This window comes from Gallinula chloropus (genome assembly GCF_964237585.1).
Source record: "Gallinula chloropus genome assembly, chromosome: 26".
In the NCBI taxonomy this organism is placed as follows: domain Eukaryota; kingdom Metazoa; phylum Chordata; class Aves; order Gruiformes; family Rallidae; genus Gallinula; species Gallinula chloropus.
The window spans coordinates 4287045-4310641 of record NC_140111.1 but is presented as its reverse complement, the minus strand read 5'-3'; the positions used below and the strand labels follow the sequence as shown (position 1 = coordinate 4310641).

At 46.3% G+C, this 23597-nt stretch overlaps 1 protein-coding gene across 1 annotated transcript; it reads left to right on the top strand.

Annotated features, from left to right (window-relative positions):
* Window positions 1-11741: 11741 nt before the first annotated feature.
* WNT9B (Wnt family member 9B) lies at window positions 11742-20612 on the top strand (the record flags this gene model as incomplete). The annotated part of the gene is made up of 3 exons (XM_084275573.1): window positions 11742-11991; window positions 18583-18848; window positions 20136-20612. The coding sequence occupies exons 1-3, from the start codon at window positions 11916-11918 to the stop codon at window positions 20610-20612; spliced, it is 819 nt and encodes a 272-aa protein (XP_084131699.1). The 5' UTR covers window positions 11742-11915.
* Between the last annotated feature and the right edge of the window lie 2985 nt (window positions 20613-23597).

The window sequence follows — 23597 nt, the reverse complement described above, 5'->3', positions numbered from 1 at the left end:
TTAGGTCTTGTGGATGAGATGTATTAACTCTGTGCTCCTCAGAAGCAAAGAGAACATTGCATCTGGATTCGAGGAGATGGCTTGATGGTGGTCTCCCTTCCCCACCCAGCTCCTCTTCTTTGGTGTCTCATTATGCAGTCACACCCCAAGATGCTTGAAAGCATTTGTACTGGCCCACCTCAAAGCTTTCTTCTGCTGAGAAAGGAAGGGGCTTTTGCTTTGTGGGCTAAGACACGTGCACAAGCCATGATCATTTCATGGAGTTCTGGGCACCCTCTCCAAAACACGGGACCTGTGCCAGGATCTCTGATCAGGATGGGGTTGGATGGACTAATTTACAACTTAGATGAAGAGTGGGGCAGGTTTTGCAAAGCCTCTGGGGGAGAAAGTGTCAGTATTGGTTTTGCCAATACACATGATCAATATCCAGGTATCAGAAATTCCTGGGAAGCCAAACTCCAGCACATGGAAACACTGAGTGAGAAAATTTGATTGTTTCTCATGAATCCCTCAAAAGACCTTTTCTCCCAAATCTTCCAATATATGCCTCTTTCTTGTGAATGAAATAAAGTGGCAACTGCAATTCAGTTAAAAGCTCCCTGGAATGTCATAGATAAAAAATGATGCCAACCTCAGGTATGAGATAAGAACACTCCTGCTCAAATGGCTGCAGGACAGTGAACACAGCAAGAAGCAGCTGACCCAGAAAACTACCTGGATTAGAATATGACCACTGTGCCTTGGCAAATGTTCCTAAAACTGTTTTTAAAACTGCACAGATCAGCTCTGAAATAAAACAATTTAACCAGACAGAGATGTACAGTGATAAATCCTGAAGCATCCCCACCAGAAACTGGGATAAAGAAACACAGCTTCATGGCATGCCTGGGGAGTTGTCCATGTGTGTTGGGCAGAGCAATGTTGGACTTCCAAGAACTTCCAGAACCACTTGAAGCACCTCACCTGCCTCAGCTTTGTCCAGGAGCCACCACACCTCCCACCCCCTCTGATCTACTGGCAGAAGTGCTGTGTGAACTCTGCTCTGCCCACCAGTGCTCACAACATCCTAAAACCAGTTCACCGGACTGAAGCAGGACAGGGAGCAAAACACCCAGGTAGCTCCTCTGACACCTTCTCTGAGAGACTGGGACAAGACACCTTGGCTGCTTTAGTACTCTAAGGTTTGGGATTCTGGTGCACCAGAGCACCCAGATTTATCCCAGCAGCAGGACTGAAGAGGCTGCAGTGTAGCCTTCTTGGGAAAAGGCATCAAGACTTGATTGTGGCACTGGTGAGCGTGCAATGGTGTTCTCCATGTGTTTTCACACTCAGGTTTGGAGGCAGGTGACTGCCTTCTTCCATGGTCTGGTGGGGTCTGGCTGGAGACATCTTGGCACTGTGGCTGAAGACTCCAGCTGGAAAATACTCTCAGATACAGAACTGCATTCTCTAGCGTCCCCTCAGCAAACACTAATATCTGTGTTTCCTTGATTCCCAGCCTTGTATCCCCTGAATTCTGCCATGGTAGCCATGAGGGGGTTATCAAAACCAAGGCCCCACTCCCAGTCGTTCCTATACAATTTGGAGAAATAAAAGCATCAGACTTTCTTATGCAAACACCCCTAAACAAGAGCAGAAAAGGAGAAGAGCTTCTCAGAGGGGCAGGCAAAATTGAGCCTTGTTGCTCCTGGAACATTTGGCTAACAAAGTTGAGATCTGAGGCTGCAGCAGAGCAGGTTCAAAGAGAAAGCCCAGGGGGAGCCAGTAGTGCCCTAGAACAGTGAAGAGTACTGGGTGTTGGGGTCCTCTGTAAGGGCTGAAGACAGTTGGGTTGCTCTTCTTCACCCCATCTTTCATAATGTCTGAGGTTCCCATCTTACCCCCTTCATGCAGCCACAGACTTTTCTGACCTAGAGCCACATGCCTTCCCCTGCTTTCCTTACAAAACAACCACCCCATTCAACCTCCTGTGCCTCCAGGGTTCAAGACAGAGCATGGGAGAAGATCAGGGCTTCCTCACTCTAGTAGGACTGGTGTGAGATGAGGACAGTGTTGTCCCTACTTACTCTAATCCTTCTAAAATCACCAGTCCTTGCTTGTAGGAGATGGGACAGCCCATCCCTGTCATCTAGGCAGAGGCATGGTTATAGACAGGCTCTGCTCTGGGAAGGTGCCACGAGATGCTTTATAGGAAAACAAAAAGAAGAAGCTCAAGTAGATAGTGGAGGGTAACACTGGGTTCAGTAGTAGAGAACATCTCAGTAGTACTCTTCCCATCCCGAGTCATTTGAGGATACTGCTGCAGGGATGGGAGTGGTTACAGATTCAGATGGTTTTGGGCATTAAGGAAAGGTTGTTCACTGGGATGGTGATGGATCACTGGAACAGGCTCCACCAAGCCTGTCAGAGTTGGAGGAGACAGTGCTCTCAGTTATGCAGCTTAGTGTTAGGCAGCCCTGGAAGGAGGAGTTGGACTCGGTGATCCTCATGGGTCCCTTCCAGTTCACAGAGAGATTCTGTGACTTGGGGCGTCACCAGGAAGTGCTGCAGTTCACAGTTGTGCACAGACCTTTACACTGTTTGCAAAGCAAACTTCTGAGATACACAACATGAGGGAGGAGCAACTTGTCTGGAGGGTTGTGCATCCACAGGACAAGTGCAGAGTGGTGTGGGAACCTGTGTCCTTGGAGGTCTGCAGGACTTGGCTGGACAAAGTCACAGTCACCCTTATTCAGATTTCACAACAACCTGTCTTGGGACAAGAGGTTGGCTTAGAGACCTCCAGAGGATCCTTCCTATCATCATATCTATGAGATGGCTGTCTTCTTCTTTTTGGTTATCCATGTCCATGGGAACATGCATTGGGATCTGTTGGGATCTGTTGGGATCTGCTATGTCCACGAGCATTAGATCCATTGGCAGGGAGCTCAAGCAGAAGGAGGGATGTGTTGGGGGAATGTTGGGTGCCCGGGGCACAGCAGGTTCTTCATCTTCTCCTTGATGCATCAGTTCACTTGCCACCACGCTGCCCATCACCGTGCTGCACCTCCAGAGGCGTTACTCTGTTATTACGCTGCCACCACTCCATTATCCCTTATAGCAGCGCCGGGCATCCCGCAGCCCGGTGTGGAGGCTGCCAGTGCCCCCAGAGCCCCAGGGGCTGCCCCTGGAGCCGGCAGGGATGGAGGGACTCGGTGGGACGCGACCCGGCACGGGGTGCCCGAGGGCTGGAGGGGCCAGCGTGTCCCCACAGAGCCCCGGGGGTGCCCAGGGCGTCGCCGGCGGCTGTGGGACGGGACGGGACGGGACGGGACGGGACGGGACGGGACGGGAGGAGGGGGCCGCCCCGCCTCCCACTTAAAGAGCCGCGGCGCCCGACGGCCGCGCAGCGAGCTGCGGAGCGGCACCGCCCGGCACCATGCGCTCCGCCGCTGCCCTCTGCCGCATCCTCATCTTCATCCTCCTCCTCATCCTCCTGCCGCCGCCGCCGCCCGCCGCCGCCTACTTCGGGTCAGCGCCCGCCCTCGGGGTTCGGCCCCGGGCGCCGCCTCCGCGTCAGGGGGAACCCCGGGAGGGAGCGCGCAGGGTCCGCGGGGCAGCGCCGGGGGATCCCGGGAGGGACGGCGGGTTCTCCGCGATTGCTTTAGCTGAAAGGAGGCGCGGAGATTCCGCGGGGTTGCTCGGCCCTCGGGGCGGGATGCTGACCGGTGCCGCTCGGAGCCCCGGGGCTGTGCGGAACGGGGGCCGCGCACCTGCAGCCCCCGGAGCATCCCCGCAGCCCTGGGCCGCACCGTGGCACCGCGGGAACGGCCCGCTGCGGTTTGGGGGGGGTGTTGTGGGGGAGAGGGGTGGCAGAAAAGGGGTGCCGGGTGTCGGCAGGAGTCCCCGCCGTACTCCCTGGCACCCCGCGGAAAGGGGACGGGGAGGATCAGCGTGTGCGGGAGAGGGACGGGGAGACGGGAGGAGGATGCTGTTAGCTGCGAGCAGTCGGGGGAGAAACCGCGTTTCCACCGCTCGAGGTGCGCTCCGTGCCTGCCCAGGGTGTGCGTGAGCCCCGGGGAGTTGGTGGCTTTGATATCTCTGTCCAGGCTGCCTCCCTGGAGGGAAGAAGGGAGGAGGAGGAGGAGGCTGGCAGCCGGAGCTCACCAGAGGGGTGTGGGTGATGTGGGTGCTTGTGGGGCTCCACGGGAGGACGGGGGCTTAAAGCCAGCTGAGGGACGGAGGGACAGAGGGACACCTGGGCAGAGAGACCACGGTGATGCTTCAGTTTGGGATACGGTGCAGGATCACTTGGGTGCAGCTGTCCCTGGTGCGTGTCCTCCCCTCATATTTAAATTTTCTTGGCTTAAAGGCAAAGATAGATTTTAACAGGTTGTGCCAGTGCAGAATTTCCTGTGAAGAGACGTTTTGTTTCATTTTTGTTGGAGCAAGATGCTTCTCAGACCAGTTTTCAGACTGGCTTAAGGTAACCAGAGCTGTTGGTGCTTGTATCACAGTGAGTGCAGGAGAGACATAAACATGAATGTAAGTACTGTAAGGCTCAGGATAGGTCTGTGCTGACCTACACTCTTGATCCCTCTCTCCCAATCCTCCCATCACACCCCACACACTTCTTCCTACACTTGCTTTCCTGCTGGAGTGGCACCACTCACCTAGGACAATACTCAGTGGTTTGTATCTTCTGAAAAGCTTCCTGGATTTTAAGTTCATTAATTGTGTCATATCCAGGCACCTGCTGATGGGGGAAGGACTCTGCCTTTCTCAGTCATCTGTAGAACATGTATATGCACAACCTGTAAAGGAGTTGGGTTCTGATGGGTGTTTGGTTTTCCAGTCCCAGGGACACACATGTGATTGTACCTGGTGGGAGTGTGTCTGTGCTGCCCTTTCAGGTAACTACCACAGGGCAGTTGCTGAGTATTGCTCAAGCTGGAGTCGGTTGTTAAAGCAACCTGGATGTTTCTTCACTTTGTTATAATGATCTGTTTGGTATAAGCTGCTTTCTGGGCATGCAAGGGCTGCAGTTGATGATGCATAGCTTAGGGTCTGGGGCTATATTTTCACTTTTAAACTTCTTTTTTCCTTGAGGGATTTGACACAAGGCATGTCCTGCATATTCTCAACTCTTCACTTAAAAGTCACAATCAGGAATACAAGAAGGAAAGTGAAGTCTAAGGACTCAGTGGCTGGTGGTGCTGAGTAACAGGCTACATGAGCGCATTCAAATACAAACTGTCAACAGATGAGAATATTTTAGAAGTCCTGATGTGAATGCCTGATATGGCTCAGTTTGGGAGAAAAATAACCTCACATAAAAACTGCTACTGAATTGGAGGGGCCCTTAGACCCTGGTTCAGTGTTCTACCTCTAAGTTTTGATGAATAAGAGAGATTTAGGCCCATTAGCTTTCCAAACAGGTGATAAAACCTTGCAAAGATGTAATAAAGAGTGAAGGAGGCTGTAGGTGGCTACCTGCAGAGAGAGGATCTGAGCCCTTGCTCTTGTGTACAGTGGATTTGGAAAAGGTGAATTCTCACCTGTTGATGGAGGTGGAGAAAATGTCAAGGTTGATTCCATTAAGACCAAGGGAAGGCAAGAAGGGTACAGGGTGGTCTACAAAAAAGGACCAAGGGCCCAGGAAAGATGAAGTTCACCTCTAAATATACAAAGTTTTGCCAGAATGAACACAGCCTTGAAATGGAGAAATAATGGACAGACCTCAGAAGACTCCATCCCCAACATCTGAGGTCGTTTGGCTGGTGTCAGGGCATTGGATTTGCTTGAACAGCCCTTGAACAGCCAGTGCTGGGTCCAGAGGGGGGTAAAGTGCAGCTCCCTTGTAAGAGAGGAGAGGAAAATACATTCTCCATGAAATCTGGTCCGGCTGTTGTTCAGGTTATGTTGGGATTGCCTGGCTCATTAGATGCAGGAATCCAGGAGTGGCTGTATCACTTGTGTACAGACAGCATACACCTCCTCATTTCCTTCCTGCTTGTTTTGTTTTGACCTTTGCTTCAGTGTTCCCCCATGCTGCAGCCTCCTGTAAAGTATTCCTCCCTCACCTTAGCCATGGTTTTTCTTTCAGGATGTGACCTCCTTGGGTGGGTGTGAGTATCTCTAGGCCTCACTAAAAGCTGCCACCTTCCTGTAACCTTCTTAGGGGTTGTGTTTCACAGCGTGAAAAGTAGTTTAGGATGTGCTAGAGGGCAAGTTGCTCCTCACAGAGCCTAAGAAGGCAGCAGTTGCCCTCTTCCTAGACTTAGGTCAGGGTAGAATTCAGAAGAGCCCCACCTCAGGTAGGATGTTGTTGGATGGGCAGAAGCAACCATCTTGATTAACGCCTTCTGCTGGGGAGACCTCCAGGGAGCAGGCTGTAACAGGCCTTGTTCACAGGCCAATCTGGCCTGTGCTCTGTGGGCAGCCAGATCTGCTGGACTGTTTCTCTATAGCTCATCCTGGAATACCTGTGGTAGGTACAGAGGTGCCCAACTGCCTGCAGTTTCACATGATTTGTGGCTTCTCTTAATTCAGCCTACTGTGTCCTCTAGTAGCATTTACTGCTGGTTCTGCTCCCATCAGAGTCACTGGTGTAACTGTTGCTCATTCCATGGTGGAAGAGATATTTTTGGCCCTTAGAGAATCAAAAGAGCACGTGACTTGTGACTTGCAGGTCTATTGATGCTTGGACTTGCAGAGTTTTGAAAATGGCATAACAACTTTGTGTAAACATGAGTGCCTGCACACCTAGAGGTGCCAAGTAAGCTTTGGTGTGCATTGAGTTAGCCCAGTTCCTGCATTTTCTTTGGTAGCTTTTCCCTGATGAATCTGATGGACCAAATCTATTACAAACAGGGACTCTGCTGTCCAGCTCTGAGTGCTCCTGGAAAGACTGCTGAAGATGTTTCTCTTCCTGTTCAGCTGATAAATTGCATGCTCATATTACTTTCAGGCTGCATAATAATTCCTCAAGGTATCTCAAGTGTCAGGAGGGTTTGTTACAGCATCTTTGGCAGTCACACAGAATATTGGGCTATTTAGAAAGTGTGTTAGCAGAAAAGACCAGAAAGGGAGAGGGAAGCCAGCTTTCAGCTGGGACTGGGAGAGATGAAGTCTGTAGTGACTGCCATAGGAGAAATGATGTGGGACCATGGATGCATTCAGCAGGTAATGGCTGTTGATGGATGTTCTTTGATTATCTCCAGCTCCCAGATCCTCTTTAGTTGCTATCTCAGGATAATCATATTTTCTGAAAAATCTTCCCCCTGGCTGTTGAGTGTTTCATGCTCCAGGGAATGTGGCTAGTCCAGAGTTAGAATGAAAATCTGATCTCCCATGTAATTAATGACTGACCAGGCTGCTGGCCTGGGTTGGATGGTCAGTAGCAGGGAGTCCCTGAAATCAAGAGCTGTGTGGAGATGTTTCATATGGTTGAGTTGAGAGGTGGAAGGATTTAAACCAAGTTTGTCCCAACTGTGGGAGCCCAGAGCAGGTAAGGATGAAGAAACCACTTCAATAACCCAAGTCAACCAGCTCATAGGCACTGCCTGCAAGGATTCCCAGCTAAATCCTCACAACAGGTTACACTTCCCTCTCATTCTAAAACAGCTCTTCCAATATAAGTTTTCAATATGCTGTTCCCTGGGGAGAGTGTTTTTTAAAACTGACTCTATACTGGACATATCATCTGTTCCTGTTGCCAAAAATGCCTTGCAGCAAGCAGAGAAACACATTTCCAAGGATTCCAACTCAGAAACCTCCCTTAAAACTCACTTGAGTTTTTAATTCAGGCTTTTCCTTTGTGAGGAGCAGAAAGCTTGACAGAAAACCTGGAGGATAACGGGTGTAAAAACCTCCCTGAGGGTCTGAAATGAGAGCTCTGATGGAGAAAACTAAAAACCCCTTTGAAATCAATAGTTTATCCTGAGATGCTGCTTTGGGGATTTCTCCCACCTCCTCTGTAGACCGTGGGTGGTAGAAAGCACAGGAGAGCATCCCATTCAGTCAGGACAGTACCACACTGCTGGTGGCCATCCCTTTGTCCAGGGACAAATATTGAGTATTAAATAATGTTGCTTCTGTAGGGTTTTAAACTATTCTACTGAGCTGCCAGGGGGAGAGGAGAGCTGAGGACCCGTTGTGCAGCATAGCATCCTTGATTTGATCTGCCATTGTCCCATATTCTCTTAGCCTTTCCTGAATGCTTGTTGCAGCTATCTGTGGGGTGTAGATATTTCTATGGTACATGAAAGGCCTGTGAAATCAGATATGGAGTACTGTTGTGGCTCCCTTTGATTTTTCTTCTTGCTTGGGAGAAAAGGCATATTTTGGGGGTTTTTAAGACCTTTCAGATCCAGAGGACATTGGGCATTGCAGGGGAACAGGCTCTCATTAAAAGTCTCTTAAGCAGCTGGAATGTGGCTGGAAGGAGATTAAAGGAAATAGATGAATTTAGCAAAGTGCTTAGACAGAAAAAGTAGAGAGAAATAAAAGTTTGAGATCCTTATTGTTCTTTCAGATTGGTAGCAGGTGTGCATTAATTCAAAGAGCCTTACTTTTTTTTTTTGCCATATGATCTGTAGATAATAAACTCTAAATCATCTAAAAACGATGCACAGTTTGCCTAACTGCAAATATCTGCATATTTTATATTTTAATCTTGTAAGAATGTTCCTCTCCTGTGGTCTTGATCTGATCAAATGTTAGTTTTACCCCAATAAACCATGGTGATAGTTAATATAGCAGAGCCTGCAAGCTTCTACTCATGTGGATAATCTTTGCTGTGTCTGTTAAGGCTCTGAGAGTGGCTTCTGTTCCCAGATGTGCCACTGGTCAGCTGCATGACCTTGGGAAACTCCTTTAATTTCTCTGCCTACTGTTATAAATTGAAAGGTGTCTGAGACACTAGTTCTGAGAGCTGTATCTGTGCACCAGTCTCCTACAGTGAATCCTCAGCTCTGAAGGAGCCTCCAAAGCACAGTGGTGTCATTTTTCATCCTGACATTCACATGTCTTGGGTAATGAGTGTGATGGTTGGCATGAAGGAGGATTTCATAGAAATATATATTCCAGGTAGCTTTTGCCACATCATTGCTCAGACTAATCAATTAATTGCTGCTTTTGTTTACTCCTCAATTCAGTATTTTCATTGGATTATTTCCATGCTCCATTTCTGGAGGAAAATCAAGTTATTTTGTGCATTGCAACTTTAGAAATGCACAAACAACAGTATAAAAATACATTAAGTAATCTATTAATCTATAAAGATTAAGAAATAGCTTAAGTTTGCCTGAGCAATGAGCTGTTGGTGTAGGATGCTGTATTACCTGTGACAGAATTTAAGGTACTGCTGGATCCAACTTTAGAAAGTGGTTTTCCCATGAAGCTTTTGCTTTGCACAGTGTAAAAGATGAGTTAGACTTGGTATCTTTGCTCTGTGTGTGGTCCCAGGCTGTATTTGCTGTGCACTATTGATACTGGTCTGAAGATGGAATAAAATTCTTCAAAGGTGGTTTTTATGGTGCAGATCATTACCCTATTTTACTTTTCCACAAATATTAACATCCAATATCCCTCAGGGTCTGGAGAATGGCAATACCCCCTTCTCCCAAATCTCACTGGCTACTGGTGGGTCATAGGACATCCTTGAGATGATCCCTGTCCACGACTACAGGAACAGCTGTCCTGTGCCTGACTAAAGGCTCATGTACTTCACAACCTGGTTCCAACATTGGGTGCTATAGCAGGCATGGAGGCAGGAGCATAAGAAGGAATAGGATAACAGGGAGTGATGCTATCTCAAAATACTCTCCAGCTCCTGACAGTCTGTACCTCATGAACTTCCCATGAGAAAGTGCCTTTCTGTTTAATGGTCACTTAGGAATTTTTCTTCCATGGTTTTGTGTGAATACATGTATCCTTCAGCATCCATAGTGTCCTGCATTATGAAAGGCTGGGAGTTTAACTACAGGCTCTGCACCCCATTTCATTTATTTTTAGACTATTGATTAATGAGTTAATATAATTCCCTCTTGTTCTTGTACATGAGAGGTAGGAAAAGTCTTTCTTTAGTCACTTGCTGGTCAATCATGATTTTACAGCCCCATGTTCTCCTTGTGTTCCTTTTCTCCTGGTGGGAACTGTGGAAGATACCCAGTTGATCTGTTTGTCTTCTTGCATGAGCTATTTTGGAAACCAGTCAACTTTACAAGTCCAAGTAGACTGTTGCAATCTGGCTTTCTGTTCAATGACTCCTTCAGTGTAGGGTTTTGTGGCACGACTACTTTCCACAGCAGTTGTTTAGACTCTTCTCTGCTGTTCTGTATTTAATATTTGCCCTCTACTTCTATTCTCAGAGTTGCTTCACACAGCTGTCTCCTGGGCTGTGGAGATCATCACGCCCCTCAAGGATTTATAAGTATTTATAAGATTTCCCCCTCAATCTTCTCAATAGCTTTAAAAGTTGTGTCTGCTTAAGGTCTACATTTAAATTAAGGACTTTAGCTTTCATCTATGGGTCTTGCTTTGCTCTTTACCACTAGACTACTATGTATTCCCCCCCTGAGAAGGGATTAATGGATTTTAGGCAATATTCTAGCCCCTTGGGATGAACATATATAAAGACAAGAACAAAAAGTGAGCAGTTATCTTTGCAATCCTCTGGTTTATTCCTAGTTATGTGCAGGAGTTTAGTAAAATTGCATACGTGGCTTTCACATATGTTTCACATGTGCTTCTTCTTTTTCCTCACTGTGTTAGTCTGCTGCTTTGCCTTGGTGTGTGGTGGAGATGGGATGCTAGATCTAATCGATCTGTATTGATTAGTCTTCTGAGCTGGTAAAGTACCCTGGACACATCAGAGAGCTGGGCAGTCACCAACAGCATGAAGTTTAACAAGGGCAAGTGCTGAATTCTGCATCTGGAAAGGGTAACTCTGGCTACTGGGGGATGAGACACTGGAGGCCAGCCATGCTGAGAGGGTTTTGGGGGTCTTGCTTTGACAGCAAGTTAACCATGAGCCAGCAGTGTGCCCAGGAAGGCAGGAGGGCCAACCATACCTTGGGGTGCATCAAGCACGGCACGGTGAGCCAGTCCATGGAGGGGACTGTCCTGCTATGCCCTGTTCTGGGGTGACCTCACCTTGAGCACTGTGTGCAGTTTTGGGCACCACAAGACAAGAGGGACAGGAAACTACTGGATAGTGTCCAGATGAGGGCAACAAGGATGGGGAAGGGTCTGTAGGGGAAGGCTTACAAGGAGAGGCTGAAGTCCCGTGGTTTGTACTGTGGAGGCTGAGGGGAGACCTGTGGCTTCCTGAGTAGGGGAGCAAAGGGGCAGGTGGTGATATATCCCTTTGGGGACCAGGGACAGAACCCAAGGGGATGGTGTGAAGCTGCACCAGGGGAGGTTCAGGCTGGGTGTCAGGAAGAGGTTCTGGACTGAGAGGGGGGTCAGGCACTGGCACAGGCTCCCCAGGGAAGGGGTCACAGCCCTGAGCTGGGCTGAGGGCACGAAGCGTCTGGACGATGCCCTCAGTGCAGCTCTGACTGGGCTGGGCCTGTGTGGGGCCAGGAGTTGGACTCGATGGGCCTTATGGGTCCCTCCCAGCTCAGGGGATTCTGTGATTCTCTGATACCCTCACAAGCACCATTCTGAATATTACCCATCCCTCTGATCACCATTTCTCCTCCATGACTTCCACCTTCCAGAACTCACTGCTTTTTCTGCTTTCTTCCAGCTTGACTGGGAAAGAAGCTCTGACCCACTTCCCATCCTTGGGACCTTCCACAAACTCTGCCCAGGGGAAGGTCCACGTGAAGCAGTGTGACTTGCTGAAGCTGTCCCGCAAGCAGAAGAGGCTTTGCCGGAGGGAACCTGGCTTGGCCGAGACCTTGCGGGATGCCATCCGGCTTGGGATCATGGAATGCCAGTACCAGTTCCGCAGCGAGCGCTGGAACTGCAGCCTGGAGGGACGCACCAGCCTGCTGAAGCGAGGTACAAGGTAGTTTTTGTTTGCAGTGTAAAAATCTCACTTGGTGCTGTAGCTCCTGGAGGGCAAATCCTCTGAGGAGCAGCTGAGGGAGCTGGGGGTGCTCAGCCTGGAGAAGAGGAGGCTGAGGGGAGGCCTCATCACCACCTACAACTATCTGAAGGGAGGTTGTAGAGAGGTGGGCGATGGTCTCTTCAGCCAGGTGACAGAAGATAGGACAAGGGGAAATGGGCTCAAGCTGCACCAGGGCAGATTTAGATTGGATATTAGAAAAAATTTTTTTACTGAAAGAGTTGTCAGGGCTGGAACAGGCTGCCCAGGGAGGGTGTTGAGTCACCTTCCCTGGATGTGTTCAAAAAAAGGGTAGATGAGGTACTTAGGGTCTGGTTTAGCTTAGGATGGGAATGGTTGGACTTGATGATCTTCAAAGGTCTCTTCCAACCTTGTGATTCTGTGATCACTTCATATTTACCTGTGTGACTTGTCCTAGGGACCCTGCTTTGGCAGGGGGGTTGGACTTAATGATCTCTAGAGGTCCCTTCCAACCCCTGAAATTCTGTGGTCTTTATAATATATATGCATTAGGAATTAAGCAAAACAGAGCAGTAACCAGGGAGGGCAGAGATCATCTTGTCCCTTCCAACCCCTGAAATTCTGTGGTCTTTATAATATATATGCATTAGGAATTAAGCAAAACAGAGCAGTAACCAGGGAGGGCAGAGATCATCTGTTTCAGCTAGGAAAGGGAGCTGATTTGGGCCCTTTTGCCACAAAATACACCTTATCCTCATCTTTGCTGTGTGGTTTGTCATAGATTGACACATAGAAGGAAGTTCGCACCCTCAGTGTCTGTTTTTTATCCAAGACCAGAATTTCCTGGGAAAGCTGACCCTTTTCCTTGCCTAGCCATTGTGGGTGATGCTGTGAAAAAATAAGAGTTAGTGCTTTATGTCAAGGCACATTTAAAAAAAAATACTCTCTATAGCTCTGAATATTTTTGTATGTAAATCTTTGTTGTTCTCAGATACGGAATTGAATCCTAATTAACAGTTTGTAAAGGCTGTTTATCAGTGTCAAGGCATTTCAGTGCAGACATTTCAGATCTTGTTGACAAATACCTCCTAAGATTGCCTCCCATCTCTTTGGAGTTTCTGCAGAAGGTCAGACAGAGTGGACAGAAGAGCCACCTGGCTTCTGTTTCACAGGTGGCTTTAGGGGAAGAAAATGTTCTGTAAGCTTTGTATTCGAGGTAGGAAGGAGAGTAAAAAATCCTTTAAATGGTAGGAGTTTGAGAAAAATAGAATAAAGTTAGACCATACACTCTGCTGAACCTCTCCTCATCCAAACATCTGACCAGCCTACTACTGAGTGTCACCCCTTCAATAATGTTTATTAGCATTTACTAAGTTTCAGTCTTTAGTATTATTGAGTTTCAGTCCTTTGATAATATTAAGTGAATGTTTATTAAAAAAATGGGGCTGAATGGCCAATGTTAACTTTGATGAAATAAAAAGTTAATTTTCATTAGCATTGGGATTGCAACTTTTTTAACATTTCTATTTAAAATTATCAGTACTTTCACAGTAAATATCAAGCTAATATTTTTGTAAGCCAGGACATACAAGATCAGATTTACTTCATTCCAAGGCTCTGTTGTGAATTTTTTTAGCACACCGTGGAACGAGCTGTCGATGATCATTTTGAGTGACTTTCTGACATCTGTACCTTCATCAACCTCAAAGAACTTGAAAATGACAATTGAATAATTGTCATCTTCAAATAGCTGGAAAACATTTAATTATCTGCTGATGGCATGCCTCAACATTGCCATGGACTCCTGACTGACAAAATAAAATATCACCTGTAATTTAAAACCTGTTTTGGCAGATGAGGATAAGTGTTTGAAAACTTTTATTACACAATCTTAGGGATCAAATGATGATTTAATACAGAAAAGTATGCTATATTCATCTCCTATATGAAAGGACAGTTGGCTGGAAGCAATTATTAGTTCTCATTTTCCTTTAACTTCCAAGCAGGTTAGTTTCTTTCACAGAGAACATGAACCCTTTCAGCTGCCACTTTTGATCTGTTTTTCACATATTCCTAATGCTGTTTTGTTGCTGCCTTGAAAATTGTTGGTCAGACAATGGACTATGCTCCTTTCTCCCAAGGAGAGAAGAAGAGTTTTAGAAATGATTAAATGATTTGATATTGCCACGATCCTAGAGAAAACATAAAGCAAAACACACACTTTTTTAACCATCTTTAATGGTATTAAGAGAGTAAGAAGGGAAAACACATCATGTCCCAGTGAGATGATTCATTTTTGTAATTGGTGAAAAGACACAGTTAATTTGCAGTGACAACTGAAAATCTTCCCTGACAGATCTGGATCGCCTATGCTTTCCCTGCTTCTCCAGATGCCACCATCTTTTCCCCTATATTTACAGCCTTTCAGTAAGTTAAGAAAAAATAAAAAATGCCAAGGAGCTTTTTGGCTTTTGAGATGCCAAATTTATTTCATAGTCTGTACTATTTGTTGTTTTACACCAACACTCCTCTGGATACATCTGGAAAACTCTCTTTGCATAACCTACAATCACTCCAAGAATATTACAGTCAATTGTGATGGCTATTACACTTCACTGATCCATGCCAAATTCTTCTGCATTCCTTCTCCACTTCTTTTAAAATCCATGAAAATAGGTAATTTCAAATTATTCTGGACAGACATTTCATAGAATCACAGAATCAGACTATGTTTGGTTGGAAGGGACCTTCAACAGCCATCTAATCCAATCCCCCTGCAGTGAGCAGGGATGCCTTTCACTAGATCAGATTGCTTCATCCACCCTGACCTTGAGTGTCTCCAGGGATGGGGGCTCCACCACCTCTCTGGGAAACCTGTGCCAGTGTCTCACCACCCTCAGGATGAAGATTTCAAGCCATCTTGTTCCATGGTGGCAACTGGTCTCTTCATATAAAATTTGTCAAGCAAGGATGATCTTTTGGCTGCCATAAAAACAGCCAGTTGCTGCTGGAGGTCAGATAAGCAGTACTGAATCTCAAACAACATGGTGATTTGGGGAAAATAAATGCCTGTAGCAAAGACAGCTCAGATCCAGTCAGAAAAATCCTGAGGAAACAAGTGCTTTACGACCCTTCCCTCCATCAATCCATTTCTTTGCTTCCCATTAGTCAGATTCTTTCACCTTCAAGCAGTGGTTTCATTGATGCCATGAAGAATCTAGGAATGGTACAGTACAAGAGCGGTGGCTCAAGGATGCAGAATTTCCATCACTGGAGATTTTGAGGTCTCACTTGGACAAAACCCTGGGCAACTTCATCTGGCATTGGAGTTAGCCCTGGTTTGAGCAGGAAGTTGCACTAAAGACTTTGTGAAGTCTTCTATCCTAAATGTTTCTACAGTTCTATAGCTTTGTCATCTACTCTTTATTGTGTTCTAATTAGTTTTGTTTGCTTGGTTGGATTTGTTGTTGGAGTCTGTCTGTTTTCTGTTTTGTTTTGTTTCCAAGAGAGATGCCTCTTCCACTTGCTTTGAAATGCTCACAGCATCTTGTCTGGACTATTGAAAAATCTTTGACCTTGAGCATCTTGCCTTTGGCAGAATCACCACATGGCTAAACTCCTCCTGTTATAGTTCTCCTTGTGGTCTAGAGCACACCACACCACAGACCAGTGCCTTGCCATTGCAGAAAACATCTTTCCATATTTATAGGCTGCTAAGACAAGAAGTAATTCCAGAGAGTTTAGGGGAAAGACTTAGACGTGTGCAATGTCCTACCAGGGGGAGATGATTTGCTTCAATATCTTGAAATTGAACTCTCTGCTGGATGTTTGCAACCAAACTGATAAGCAAAGTCATCTGCATTTAGATGTTTCCCCTTGCACCGAGTATTATAATCACTGGCAACTCAGCCAATGGGGTCAGGAGAGTTAGTCATCCCTAAACCAGACCCTGACAGCCACAGTATTGTGTCCAGGCTGTGGTGACAAGACCTCCATTGACATAGTGGGAGGATAAATACCCAGAACACATGGAGAAACCTCCGTTTAGATCTCAATCTTGTTTGTTGGAGCTGATTCCTGCCCATTTGTGCTATGTCCTACTGAAAATCCAGTTTCAACAGCTGCTCTGTTGCTCCTTGTTATTCCCCAAGGACTTAAGTACCATACACTTCTTCTCTTACCCTCATGATTGAACAGTGATCAGTCCCTTATGGCAAAGTAGAAGGAATCATCTTAGACTTTTTGGAGAAGCATTTGGCAGCCTAGTGACATTGAACCTTTGCCATAAAAGGAGGTGGGAGGGAGGGAGAAGAAGGAGACAATTTAAAAGCATCCTCGTTATCATGAGTTACTGCTGTCTGCAGTGGCCTGACCACAAGCAATGGTCTCTGATTTCAAGTGGGTTGAAATCTGGCCAGCACTTACGTGGAGTGCCACAGAAGAAACCAAACCATCAGTGGTCAGAAATAGCAGAAGCAGTGTGGTATTCCACAAAGTCAGATTTAGCAGGGTATGTGGAGCTGACTGGTATTGCTAGTTTTATATGGTATGCAAAAGTGTTTCTGAAATGCGCTCCTCTCTTCTGGCATCAGTATGTCAGATAGGACAATGGGAATCTGGTAAACAATTGGAGATTAGCTACTGGAATTATTTTTCAGATTTGGGATATCAAATGTATTTTGTCCTCTCTTAGATCCTTCTTTTTGCTTAGCCACGATTTGAAAATGTCTGAACATCATGTTGCTGTCCATAACCTGTGCTGACTGTCCCCCATATTAGCTTTTCCAAAACTTTTGATGTATTTGGTGGCATTTTTTCATTATCCTTCTAGAACCTCTGAGCTTTTATAGAGCATTATCAACCAGAGAGCTTAGTTGCAAGTTATTTGTCCTAGTGATAAGGTAACTAAATTGGTGAGGTATGAAGTAATCTGTTGATTCATCTCCTTGACTTTCTCTACATTTTCTCAATAATCTTATCTGCATCTATACTTCTGCTATAACCTTCATCTAAAATTCTGGAATGCCAGTGAACTCCTATGAAGTCTATATTGAAGTTGCTAATGCAACATCTCTTGTTATGTTCATGACTACCCAATGTTTCCTAATTCTCACTGAGGTATCAGAAGAACTCTGTCCTCTTCTCTGGTCAGATTTATGGTGACCTCACCCGGATCTCAGCAGTCAGTGGTCTGATCTATTATTACAGCTGGATGGGAATTCCTTGAGGGAACAGAATGATGGAAAGATTTGAGGTTGGACTGGATGAATTCTAAAGGCCCCTTCCAACCTCTGCTCAAAGCAGGGATAACTGCTAACTAGACCAGGTCTCTGTAGTTCTGTCTTCCATTTTTTTTGTGGAAACAGATTTGTTTCCTTCTGATGTGGAAAGAAATTTGGAATTTTCCCATGTGGAATGTTTGTTTGCTCCCATGTGTTGCCTTCCATCAATATATCAATGATCTATTTTTCTAAACCACTTTTTTGGTCAATTTTGGCCAATCTTATCCATTCCTGCAGCCTGAGCTATTAATCAGTCACCTGTCTCTCTCTTCCTTGTCCTACTTCCTAAATTGTGGACTTGTTAAGCAATTTCCCATTAATTGTTTTGTTTTGTTTTCTGCAAATAAACTTTAGACAAAATACTAAGATTTTTCCCTCTGGATTAGATAGGAGAGGAGGTAAGTAATCAAAACAAAACATTTTGGGGTTTAGGTCAGATTTGTGTCAATCAGCATTTTCTGGAACTTCTGTGGGGAGTTCATGGTTGCCATAACTGATTCCTTACTAATCCCCTGTCTTCAGGCAGAATTTCTTTTCAGGCACTGTACTTTCTTTCCTGTTTAAAATGTCATGGTGTGTCATGGTCAACATACCTCAGGGCAAACGTAGCCTAACTGGGAAGCCTGCTTTAGAAAGAATAATGGCATCAGCAAACATGACCACAGACAGTGGGAGTGGACACTTTACAAAGAAGTCAGAAAATCCACTCCTGCTGGAGAGTCTGTCCTTCCTGCCCAAGATGTTCCTCAACACAGCACCTTTCCTACTCAAATTCATGTGATCATTCCATATGAAATAATATTATTGTGGCAACACAGCTGCAATTAAAATATTTTTAAAAGAATGGGTCATATTTTTCAATTTCTTTTTTCAGTCTCTACTAAGTATTTCCTGATTTTAAGGCACATGATTTCAGTGACAGCTTCTACTCACACCTCTGAGGTGTGGGTGAGGACAGAGTTTTGTGACTGTCACTTTTTGCAGTTGAGTATTTTCCCAGGACTGTTTGGCTGTTGCCACCCATCCCTTGATACATGTGTGGTCGTCTCTCTCCATATTGAATCAGTTACTGCCACCAGGTGAGACTAGGGTGTTTCAAACCTGATATTGAGATTCTCTGTTGGGAACCATCTGCAGGTAATGGAAGAGTTTTGTCTCTTTGTGTTTCTAAGTTTTGTGCTTTGTTTTAGCTTGGGGACAGTTGTGAGAGCCAGAGAGGTAGATGAACACCTTATTTTACCTCTCCTGTTCCTACCCTTTCTTAATCCTTCTCCTGTGCAGGTTTTAAAGAAACTGCCTTCCTCTATGCAGTGTCCTCTGCAGCTCTGACCCACTCCTTGGCCAGAGCGTGTAGTGCCGGGCGCATGGAGCGCTGCACCTGCGACGACTCTCCAGACCTGGAGAACCGCAAGGCCTGGCAGTGGGGTGTTTGTGGAGACAACCTCAAGTACAGCACCAAGTTCCTGAAAAAGTTCTTGGGTCAGAAGAGGATTGGCAAAGACCTGCGGGCCAAGGTGGACATCCACAACACCAATGTTGGCATCAAGGTGAGGAGCTGCAGAGGGCAGGCCTGGAAAGAAGTTACAACTCATTGTACTTGCACTTTCCTAACCCATCCTCAGCCAAGGCTGTTTGTGAGAAGTGTATTCACTGCTTCTACTCACAAACCAGCCTGGTTACCTGTATGTTATGGACCTTATGGTACTGAGAGCTCCCTGGAAGACTCCCTGAACTTGGATGTGAGGAGCTGCAGGTTTGAAGTGGCAGAGTATCATCCCATATCTGACAGTGGTATTAGAGGCTGAGTGACAGAGATATGCAGCACTGTAACAGCTGTAAAACCCACTGGCTGAATGACTCCATGGGTTATGTCATGGCCACATGGGGTTTTGAGAACAGCTAGAGCTTCAGACCTGGTATGACATGTGCAGTAGATTAAGGGTTGACACTTTTGACATCGATTATGAGTCTGCTGGTGATTTAGGATGGACCTAGTTGTGTCACAGGTTTGTGTCAGGGAGACCACTAAATCAAGCATTTTGGCCAGGTGTTACGTGCTTCTGACTTGTCACTGTTTTCTATTTGCTGAGTCCAATTGCTTATTTGATTAGAGCACTGTCTCAATTTGAATACACCAAAGGGAGTCCACTATGCTGGATACAGTAAGTTTCATAGAATCACAGAATAGGAGAGGTTGGCAGGGACCTCTGGAAATCACCTAGTCCAACCCCCCTGCTAAAGCAGGATCGTCTAAAGCAGGTTGCAAAAGGTCGTGTCCAGGCAGGTTTGGGATCTCTCCAGAGAAGGAGACTCCCCAAGCTCTCTGGGCAGCCTGTCCCAGTGCTCAGGCACCTGCAGTATGAAGATGTTTTTCCTCATGTTGGGATGGACCTTCCTGTGTTCTGGTTGTGCCCATTGTGTCCTGTCACTGGGCACCACTGAGAAGAGTCTGGCCCTGTCCTCTGGACAGCCACCCTTTAGATATCAGTAAGTGTGGATGAGATCCCCTCTCAGTGTTCTCTTCTCCAGGCTAAAATGCTTGACTCCAGTTTCATGGTTGGCTACTCCTGCTATTCCAAAGAAACTTCATTAAAAAATACTCAGTATTTGGCCATTTGTCCTCATTCAGGCCTGTTACTTTCTCACTCACCAGTCAACTCTCTAGCCATTCCTAAAACATGGTGTCTTTGGTTTAGTTTCTTTTCTGTAAAATAAGGATAATACCAATAAAACTGCAGTGCTTCCAGACCATTTGCAACCTGAGGTGTTACCTCCACCCAGAACTAGGCCCATGGTCCTGGCAGATAATGACTACCACTTCTCTTCCTCATCAGGCTGTGAAAAACGGTCTCAAAACTACATGCAAGTGCCATGGTGTCTCTGGCTCATGTGCTGTCCGGACATGCTGGAAGCAGCTTTCACCTTTCCATGAGATTGGTCGACTGCTGAAGCTGCGCTACGATGACGCCGTCAAGGTCTTCAGCACCACCAATGATGCTGTGGGACACTCAGAGCTGGCTGGCCCCCAGCGACACAGCCATTCTCCCAAGCACCCCGCTTCCCCCCGCTCTACTGACCTGGTGTATGTGGAAGACTCCCCCAGTTTCTGTCGTCCCAGCAAATACTCCCTGGGAACTGCTGGGAGGACCTGCTCTCGGGAAGGCAACTGTGACAGCATGTGCTGTGGACGAGGTTATAACACCCAGAGCCGCCTGGTTACCTTCTCTTGCCACTGTCAGGTGCAGTGGTGCTGCTACGTTGAGTGCCAGCAGTGCATGCAGGAAGAAGTGGTCTACAGCTGCAAGCAGTAAAGTCAGTGGTAGAGTGTCAAGACAAGTCCTAGAGTATGAGAAGGCAACAGGGAGAGAGAGAGACATGATTCTCTGCTATGGGGTGAGGGCAAAAGTAAGGACCAAAAATGCCCAGTGCTCCTATCATCTCATTGTTGAGATCCTCTGGTCTGAGGAGAGTCCCTGTGTGAGGGGTGAAAACCAGAGGTTTCGCCAGGTACCAGGCCAGGAAGGAGGGACAGAGAGTGGGGGGCAATGTGGGGACAGCAGAAACACTGGAGCAGTCAAAAATAACTCCCTTGAGCTAAAACTTATATTCTTGTCTGCAGGAATATCCCCCTGCTCCATCCCTCACTTGCACTTATGTAAATGCATGGTGGGATGGTGACACTGAAATACTGAGGGCTTGTATCCTGGTTCCTGGGGAGAATAGAACTAAGGGACTGGGGTGGCAACTAACCAGAGATGGGATCCTGATGGAGTGGGGACAGTCATGTTCCTGCCCCAAGGCAAAGTGACTCCAGCAGCAGGGGGGTTTTGGTGCTGTTCTCTGGGAGCTGGCTGAATCCTTTCTGCGTTGAAGACACACTGTTGAGTAGTCTCATCTTGATGCAAGAACTGTGCCTCACAAATACCAGTTTACAAACAAGTAGACCTCACGTCCATCACCTCCCAGGTGGAGGGTTTGGACTCCAAGCACATTTTCATCACGTTTTAACCTTGCTGTACACAGGAGACCTGGAATTACCTCTGTTACAGTGTGTGTATCACAGGAACTCAGCTCAGTCTGTAAAGTCACTCCTCTGCTGCACACTGCCTTGCAGGGCGGTTTTTATGGTGGTGGATCCAGGGGGATGATGACAATCACCTCTTTTCTTTTTGTTTTTTTAATTCACAATCAGACTTTCAGCCCCCTTTTTGTCTGCTGTGTGGGGCTGTATTTTGCCCTGGTGCCCGAAGTGATTCACATCCCATGGTTCTGCCCTGTGCTAATGACAGGGGAAATCTCTTGAAGGGAATCAGGAACTTAAGGGGCATCTTAACAAATCTGCAACTCATGAGTGACAATCTCTGCACTGAGGAGTTGGGTATATCTAGACAACGCAGGCAGCTGGCACGAGGAGCTGATATGGGGGAAAGAGCAGAGTCTATTACAGAGTTGTGATCCCCTGATGCTGAGTCACATTTTCCCAGATGACTTCCAGCTGAACGCAATGGGAACTTCCAGGTTTGTTTCTGTGTCTTGGGGAGCAGCCTTGGCAATGGCAGTGAGGCAGTCCCTGTCCTGGATGTCAGGCACACATTGAGGGGTGTAGCACAACCCAGCGGGGTGTTGAGCAGTATTACAGAGCTTGGCAGTGCATTTGCTTGCTCCAGGGCTCTTCTGGTTAATCCTGCAGCAGCAGTTAGAGTGTTTATACTGTGAGCAGCTCTGGAGAGTCCTCAAGATGTCAAAGCTGCTCTATTTGCTCAGTTTTGGTAAAGGCTGTAAACTAGAAAGCAGGATATCGGTGTGGAGATGGGCTGGTGCTTAAAAGAAGATTTAGATCCTTATCTCAGATCAAAACTCATTGGCAACACAGTGGATGTAGACACTGGTTTAGGTTGTTTAGCTGGACTGATCCATAGGTTGAATCAGACAAGGCTTCAATGGGACAGAGTAAGATCTCACCTGTCTACTCCAGCTCTTGAGTGTGGATGTGCTGATGCCAGGAAGCTCATCTGTTCATTTACACACACTTTGAATAATGACTTTGCAGTGATGAGTGTACACTCACACTCTCTTTATCTTGACCTTGTTGCCTTTTGCTTTTTATAACTGTTTTTGATTTCTGCTTGATAAAAGGATGGAAGACAACTGCCTCAGAGCAGATCAAGCCATTGTCTGCTTAGAGACCACTGACACCTTCCCTTTGGCTACATGTCCTTCTATGGGCTTATTCCTTTTTATCCTTTTTTCTGGCTCAAGTTGACTTGAATGGAATTTAAACACTTATGACAGACATAATACTGCAAATTGGGTAATTGGGTTAATTGGCCTTTTACTTTTTCACCTCCTAAATGCCCAAAAATTTAATATTGAGCACTCCATCATTTAAATGTTGCTTTTAATCCTTTTGGAGTTGAAATCTTCCCACAAGTCTCAACATTGAGCATTCAAATAAAAATCATCCCATGAGTTAAAATTGTTAGGAACCAGCAACATAGGTGAAGCAACAAAGGAACTAGCTCTGCTCTACACTGGTAAAGCCACCTGACCCACTGACCTCCTGCCTTGTCCAGCGTTGGAGTGGAAGGAGTACCACATCACAGGAGGGGTTATTTGGGGATCCTACACCATTGCATGGATCATTTTCATTTAAACAGGGACTGAGACTCAGTGGGAGGAGAGGGGGAGTGTAGCTTTGGGTTTCAAGTGGGAGATGCACCACTCTGTCCTCTGCTTTTATCAACGTTGCACTTAGTTGTCCACTAGCCAGTAATTTCTATGTGTGCACCTCCACACTTAGATGTCATAATTTGAGGGCAGCTAGGATGCTCCTCAGTGGTGGGAAGTGTTCTTGATGGTCTCATTTCTTTCTATTTCTCCTTTGGGCTAATGCTGATCAAGTGAACTAAGGGGGTTCCAGCAAACAGAAACACAGATTCTGCAGGTTGGACTCACACATCGTGCAAATCAGGTAAAAGGGTTTGCCCAAGGTCATTTTAGGCAAGAGCTCACTCAGGATAAAAATGGTTTTCAGTGGCTTTAATAAATTCTGTCTCCAGCTTTGCCATGAAGTTTTTTGAAGAGGAAAAAGCACTTCTCTAACCTCCTAGTCATGTTACCTGGGTCAGTGTCACTAACACCTTTCATTTTCCTACCAGCACATTTCAAATCTCTAAACTTATTCTCCCATCCTAAGGCAAACCTGTCTTCCACAGAGCAGAAAGTGTTATTTTAATAATATCCTTTATCTGGCTCCAAATGTTGGATCGTTTCAAGCAGTAGGTGAACACATTTCA